This window comes from Echinops telfairi, unplaced genomic scaffold, assembly GCF_000313985.2.
Source record: "Echinops telfairi isolate 266 unplaced genomic scaffold, ASM31398v2 ScPeMD7_28;HRSCAF=97, whole genome shotgun sequence".
In the NCBI taxonomy this organism is placed as follows: domain Eukaryota; kingdom Metazoa; phylum Chordata; class Mammalia; order Afrosoricida; family Tenrecidae; genus Echinops; species Echinops telfairi.
This window is the reverse complement of record NW_022103925.1, coordinates 2,406,651-2,413,915: the sequence shown is the minus strand read 5'-3', so window position 1 is coordinate 2,413,915 and position 7,265 is coordinate 2,406,651. Positions and strand designations below refer to the sequence as shown.

Sequence of the window (7,265 nt, the reverse complement as noted above, 5' to 3'; positions counted from 1 at the left end):
GCGGGGGATGAGGTGTGGATGAGGAGGGCCGGTCCCTCCCAGAGCTCTGGGGGAAGCCCTGCCGGGACCTGCCCCTGCGTGTCCCTCCCCCACCTGTTCCCAGATTGGGGTCCCGGGGCTGCCTGTAACTCATGTGAGGGCACCAGCAGTGCATGGGTCACAGTGGCTGGACCCCAAGGCAGCAGGGACAGGGTGCAGCGGCCCCACACCCAGCTCTCTAGGGGCAGCCACCAGGCACCCAGGGTGGGTGGGAGGGCAGCCCTGTGGCCCCAGCAGCAGTAGCAGCGGCAGCGGTGGATGAGATGTGATGGGCATCCAGGAGGTGCAGCTGGGGCAGGAGGAGGTGGGTGCCAGGGCAGGGCAGGGCAGGGCCTCCCCCCTTCCCCGAAACGAGAGTCCCTGCTGCCTGAGGCGGGGCGGGCACGGGTCAGATGGCTGCCTTGTCGCTGTAGAAGGGAGTCACGTGGAACATGTAGCAGTGCGTGCACACGCGGACCGGCTTCATCTGTCCGTAGCGCGGCAGCGGGGCTGAGTGCGAGGAGCAGCGGGAGCAGAAGATCTGGAAGAGGAAAGGGGGGAAGGGGTGATGGGGGAGTGCTGGGCTTCCTGCAGCCACCCAGGGCCTCTCCATTTCCCACCCCAGCCCCACCTGCCTCTGGCCTCCCCTCCAAAGCGGCCTCTAGACGTGCATGGGGTCTGCCCGGAGCTGACCTGTGGGCTGTGGGGCTGGATCGGGGACACAGGTCTTGGTTCCAGGAGCTGAACCCAGACTATAAACAAAGCACCAGCCCAGCCCACTGCCATCGGGTTGATTCTGACTCCGAGAGAACTGGCCGAGGGTTTCTGAGGCTGGAAACATTTTCTAGGCAGAACAGCCTCAGCTTTCTCCCCTGCAGCAGACAGTGGGTTTGAACCACCAGCCTTGCCGTTCACAGCCAGACCCTGACCCCACTGTGCCACTAGGGCTCCCTGAAGGTGGCAGCAGATCTGACTCGGCCCCTCCAGCCTCCTCTCCCACCCCAGCTTGGAAGTAGCGGGTTCCAGCCATGGGCTTTGAGGATGAACGCCCTGTGGGCTGGGGTGCAGTTGCAGGGCCTCAGCACAGGGACCCTCCCCACGCATGCTCTGCATGCCGGAGAGATGCACGCAGTCTGGCCTCGGGCTGTGAGACCCCCGGCACCCACCCACCTTCCCGCAGCTCCGGCAGTGGTGTTTCCGGCGGATGACGGTGAAGGGCGCTTTGCAGGTGGTGCACAAGCCGCAGGCCTCGTCCGGCACCCACTCGGGGGGGTCTGTGACAAGGAGAACCAGGGGCGGTCAGCCGGGTGACCATGGGGCCGGGGATGTGCCACCGGTCCCTCTGCCCGCCTTGTCTTCTGGACCCCCTTGGACAATCAGTTCACGAGCTGGCATGGTCCCTCCTTGTATATATGGGCAGTGCCCATGAATGAAATCCCAGCTGGACACCTCACCCCGGCCCAGGCCACCGGTGAGATGGTCAGTTTCAGGCGCCACCTTGGTTCAGGTCTGGTGTCTGGCTGCCGGTTCAGACACAGGTTTGTGTTGGCTCTCGGCAAACCCACCAGCACTGGGTTGCCCTGGCTCATAGCATTGCTGTTGGACCGAGGAGGGCGAGGGCAGGGGGTCTCTGAGCCTGCAGATTTTTACAGCCGCTGTCACCCATCTACCTCCCAAGGAGTGCCTGGTGGGTTCAAAGTGCTGGCCTTTTGGATAGCAACCCGAAGCTTAACCGATGGGGCCACTGGGGCTCCCTCTAGCACATGGAGAGCTGAGAAGCCGTTGGTCAGCAGGCTGCCCAGTTCCGCGCCATCTGGGGCTCTCTGACGGGGGTGACCGGCTGTGTATCTGATCTAGCACCAGCCCAGTGGCCATGACAGCTACCCCAGGTGATGGAACCGTTCATTTCAGATAAAGACGCCCTTCCAGCACCTGCAAGGTGAACTTCTTTATCCAATCGTTCTCGTCCTCTCAGCTGAAGGCCTGACGTTCAAAACGGGGGGGTCCTCCTGGGGTGGGTCCTGCCTCTGCACCGAAAGGACATTTCTCCAGAACTCTCCCACTCCTCCTGCTGCCCGATCTTTGGATTCTTAGGCGCAGACCCACAGGAACCTCCGGCCTGCCACCTGGCCCCCAGACCTTGGACACGTCATGCCTCTCCTTGCCTCTGTGGGCCAATTCCTGGAGACGAGTCTTTGTATTTTGTGTGTGTGACAGCATGGGTGGAGACCCTATAAGACGGGGTAGGACTGCCCCCAGAGGATGTCCTTGGCTCTAATCTTTTATCCCACAGAGGTGCCTACTGGCCTGCACCACCCACCTTTCGGTGAACATGTAACCACTGTGCGACCAGGTCTCTGTCTCTTTCACACACACACACACACACACACACACACCCCTAAAACCAAACCCATTACAACCTCAAACCTCAGAAGCTGTGGTTTCTTGCCGTTGAAAACTTGGAGTCATGCTTTCATGGGACATCCTGGTTAAAGGGCCTAATAACAATTGAGAGCCTCTCTTCTACCTTCCAGTGCGACGCAGAGGACCAAGAAGCAGGGGGTCTTAGAAGCTTGCAAGACACCACACCCAAGGCAGAGCAGTGGGTTTCTGTTCACCTGGGGTGAGCGAGGGAGGAGGCGGAGGACATGGGACATGTGGCTGACTGCGTCTGTGAGCAAGGGCCTCCTCTGCTTTCAGGCCAGAAGACGCGGGTGGTGCCCGGCTACCATTCCCGAATGTTTTGATCCGAGATTGCACAGAAGATTCCAGTGGGGAAATACAAAATGGATCCTCAAATTCTCATGGACTCCAGACTTTCAGGAGCTTCCGAAGCTGGGACTATTGTGCAGAGACGGTCTTTAGATCTCAACCCCAAAACACTCACTGAGGTCACCTTCAGGCCAGTCATTTAGCTCCTCGTTGGGGCCATCGCGTTGGCTGGACGCACAGGGGCTCCAAGTACGACAGAGCAAACCCTGCGGGCCCTGAGCCAGCCTCACCACGACTGTGGGAGCCCACGGTTTCGCTCAACGGCTAAGAAAGGTTCTGCTGGAGGACTGTGCTCTCCTAAGAGCCGTCTGAGCAGGACCAAACGGACAGACAGAAACTCCAGGAAGAAGGTGGGAAGCCTGCAGGGCTGTGAGTTTATGTAACTGGAGGAGGGGCAACTCGGACAACGCAATGCCCCTCCGTGGTGGTGACCGTGTGTGTGTGCCACGTGGGATCTCAACAACCACAAAGTCACTGGAATGATCACAGATAGACATGTCACACGGAGAGACCAGTCCCAGGAGAAGGACCTCATGCTTGGTCAAATGAGGGTCGGCGAAAACAGGAAGACGGACTGGCGTAGTGGCTGTGACCACGGCCCGGCGTCAGAACAAGGTGTGCGGATGGCGGAGGACCGGTCGTGTTCTGTTCTGCTGTGCCTGGGATTTCTGTGAGTCAGAACAGGCCAGCAGGACCTCATGCAGGCACAACACAGTAAACAAACCAACCAACCAGTCTCTGTCGCATCAACTGCAACAAGCAGCCACCGCACAGGACACAGAACTGCCCCAGAGGGCTTCCAAGGGGGGTCAATCTTTAGGGAGGCAGACTGCCTCATCTCTCTCTGGTAGAGCAGCTGGCAGGTTCAAACTGCCAGCCTTTAGATGCACGGCCAAGTGCTTAACCACAGAGCCACCAGGGCTCCATGAGTGTGGTGTGTGTGTGTGTCTGTCTCGTCTCTCTCTCACTCACTATGTATACAAGGGGGCTTCAAAATGGTCATTTTTTCTCTTCCTGCCCACAATGTTTGGAAGCCCCTTTGGCGATGTCCTGGAGAACCCTGACTGAGCCACCCTGGGGTGGCTGAGGTCCGAGGCTCTCCCACCAGTCCCCAGTCTCGTGGGATCCACGTCAAGATGGTGCTAAGAACCGTGGAAACAAGCCCCCGCCGAGTGGTGGGCACGTTCTGCTGGGCTTCAGCTGCCCCTGCCCAGAACACCTGGTGGTGTCCTATGTCCGGTGCCCAGACCTCCCTGGCAAAGCGCTCCCTGGGCCCAGGGCGCACGCAGTGAGAGTCACTGCCATCTGGGCGATTCCACTTCATGGAGGCCTAGGGGACCGAGCAGGAATGCCCTGGTGGGTTTCCAAGACTAGAACTTTTTACAGGAGTGGAAAGCCTCCTCTTTCTCCCACGGAGTGGGCTGGTGGGTTCAAACTGCTGACCTTGCAGTTAGCAGCCTAGCTACTCATAATCATGACACCACTGGGGCTCAGACCCCAGGGCAGAAGGGTGGAAGCATCTAGAAGCAGCAACCCCGGGCTGGCCCGACTTCCTGTACCTTCGAAGTCACCATCGCGGGCTTTGGCTGTGAGGTCGGAGGATGACAGGGTCTCCTGGCACAGGGCACAGTCCTCTAGGGCCGCCCGCCGAAGTGTCTGGGTGACTGAGAGAGAGAGACACCAATCATAAGAAGTGTAGTCATCAGTCCCAGGATGGCAATGCCCTGGGGGGCAGAGAGGTTTGGGCATGCACACACTCTAGAGCCGAGGTCTCCAGGGTCCCCAAATCACATCCACCACTACCACCCCTGCCCCTGCACTCAGAGGGCAACTCTGTAGCTTTTGTCCACTGCCCTGGGGGCCTGCCGACCTTACGACCAGGGTTTGAGGCTGTTTCTCACCCACCCACCATGACCCTCCTTCTCTGGCAGTTATAACCGATGGCCCCCAGCAGATTGCCTGGCACTGCTGAGCTGTTTCCACTGGGGACATGCGGGTCACAGAAAACCCAGCTGGGGTGGCTGAGAGAGGCGGGTCCCTGGCCCCTCTTCCTGGGGACAGTGGGCAGGATGGTCAATCAGATCTGGCCTGAGTGGGCGCTTTCCTGGGGACAGGGGCAGGGTGGCCACATGAAGCCGGCCTGAGTGGACCGGTGCTCACCCTTCTTCAGCTTTTCTTTGTCGTCCGTCTCGGGCTTGGTAGCCATGACCTCAAACAGCGTTTTGAGGATGCTTCTGAGGTCACTGGCGTAGTTCGTCTGCAGCTGGTCGGCCACGCCTGGGCAGGTGAGAACAGCAGGTCAAAAGGTCCTGTGCCGGGCAGGCAGACTCTGTAGTCTCGCTGAACCCTGGCTCCACGCTCAGGCCCCCATGCCCTCTGACCACCCAGGGAGGAACCCACAGGACCTCAGACCACTCGGGGGATGCTCCACACATCCTCAGACCACTCAGCGAGGACCCCACACACCCTAAGCCCACTCGGGGAGAAGGTGCTGCTTGGCCCCCAAAGAGACAATCCCTGCAGCAGAAGACTTCAGGTGGCACCTGTCCACCGGCAGTGGCAGCAGCTGGCTCCTCTGCTCACCCCATTCCGTCACTCCACTGGCTCCTCGCAGGAAAATGCTCTGCCCTAACCCGCAGGGCCTTCCTGCCCTCACCCTCCTCAGACCAGGTGGGTTCTGCACGTGTACGGAAGCTGCCGGCTGCTAGCATTGACAGCACAGTGGGGAGAGCCCCGCCCACGGCCAAATGCAGTGCCCCCAGCCCAGGGCAGCGCTTCCTCTGGCTCAGTCCTGCAGGCCAGGCTGAGCTGGGGGTGGTCAGGTCATGGGAAGGGAGAACTCGGCATGAGCAGGGCGGTTCTGACAGTGGGCAGCTGCCGGCTGCAGAAGCTCAGGGTCTCAGCACACCTGGCCTCGCTCTGGGGCCACTGACCCTCGCTGCTGCCTGCTGCAATCAGCCAGCCTGAGGGAGGACCAGGACAACAGCCCTGGCCAGACCTCCTGCTCCCTAGAGGTGGGGTACAGGCTGGGCAGGCCATGTCATGTGTGACATATGACTGCATGTCAGCTATTACATATACTACATGCTAACCACACATAGATAATATGCATACCACACACAGCACATGCCAAACACACATACGCTATGTCAACTACACACCGACCATGTATAACATACACCTCAGTCATACAACACACACACTGCACATGCCACACAGACATAACACATATCACACATGCAATATACACACCATACCCCCATACTTATCACATACTAACCACAGACATATACACCAAGCATACAACATACATCATACACCACACATCACACACCAAAACGCATACCAAACATACTAAACACAGTGTGACCACATAGATGTACATGCACCACATACTATATGCCACACACCAGACTGACCATGCACTGGTGTATGGTCCTTGAGAACTAAGCCCTTGTCTGTACCCACTGCGTGGCGTCTTGGCCACCCTGGCAGTCGGGGCTGGCCAAGCAGGACTGGGTCCCACAGGCTGCAGAGGCTGGTTTCTGGGAGGCAGCACCTTTCTTCCAGGGCACCTCAGGGTGGGCTCAAACCACCTACCTTCTGATCAGCAGCCCAGCACGTGGTCTGTTTACAGGAGTGGGGCCCTGTCCCTGCAGGAGGCCATGGGAACGAACTCAAGCCAGGCAGGCAGAGCGCTCCCCATCCACTGTTGGGCACTAGGGTGGCCATCCCACCCTGCCAGCGGCCCCCAGCCCCCACCTGATATGCAGACGAAGAGGCGGTGGATCAGGTCATGGCTGCTGTGGAACCGTGAGCGGATCTTTTCTCTCGTGACAGCAGGGGCAGTGTGGGGGGTCTTGGGGACGGCCTCAGGTCTGGCCTTGTCTACAGAGCAGGAGGCCGCCGTGGGGTCACTGCACAGAGGAAGAGAAATGTGCTGTGGGGCCGGAGCAGCCTTGGGAGAGGCCAGGCCAACCTCCACGTGCCCCATGGGCTTCCACTGCCCAGGTATGGGGCTGTCCGCCCACAGCTCCCTGTCCTTATCTGAAGGCATGATCAGTGACGAAACAGGTACAGCACCCACCTACAGAGAGTTCCTCAGAAAGTGGGGCGCGACCCAGCAGTCCCGACCAAAAGTACACACCCGGAGGTGAAGGCGCAAACAGAAACCTCTGCGTCAGCCCAACTGGGAGGGAGGGCGGTGGTGGTGTGGGGGGGGCTAAATCAGGATTCCACTCGGCCACAGGAAGCAATGAAGTCCTGCTGTAAGTCCCTCACAACGGGACAGCCGCTGTATGACCTCACTCACGTGAAATACCCGATGATACAGAAACCAGTGTTCCCGGGGATAGGAGGCAGGGGAGCAGGGCGTGGAGGATGAGTTCCCGTGGTGGAGGTGGAGGTGGTGGTGGTGAAAGTGGAGGAGGTGGAGGAGGTGGTGGAAGTGGAGGAGGAGGAGGTGGAGGAGGTGG

The 7,265-nt window shown here is 59.5% G+C and overlaps 1 protein-coding gene across 1 annotated transcript in view; it reads right to left on the bottom strand.

Annotated features, from left to right (window-relative positions):
* Positions 1 to 6: 6 nt before the first annotated feature.
* The window catches only part of ZFYVE28 (zinc finger FYVE-type containing 28), a 105,245-nt gene continuing 97,986 nt past the window's right edge, over positions 7 to 7,265 (bottom strand). The window contains exons 8-12 of the mRNA XM_045289469.1: positions 6,553 to 6,707; positions 4,951 to 5,067; positions 4,350 to 4,454; positions 1,189 to 1,292; positions 7 to 559 (exon numbers count right to left, since the gene is read on the bottom strand). Of these exons, the coding sequence (XP_045145404.1) occupies positions 428 to 559; positions 1,189 to 1,292; positions 4,350 to 4,454; positions 4,951 to 5,067; positions 6,553 to 6,707 (613 nt within the window). The 3' untranslated portion in view covers positions 7 to 427. The remainder of the gene's footprint in view (positions 560 to 1,188; positions 1,293 to 4,349; positions 4,455 to 4,950; positions 5,068 to 6,552; positions 6,708 to 7,265) is intronic.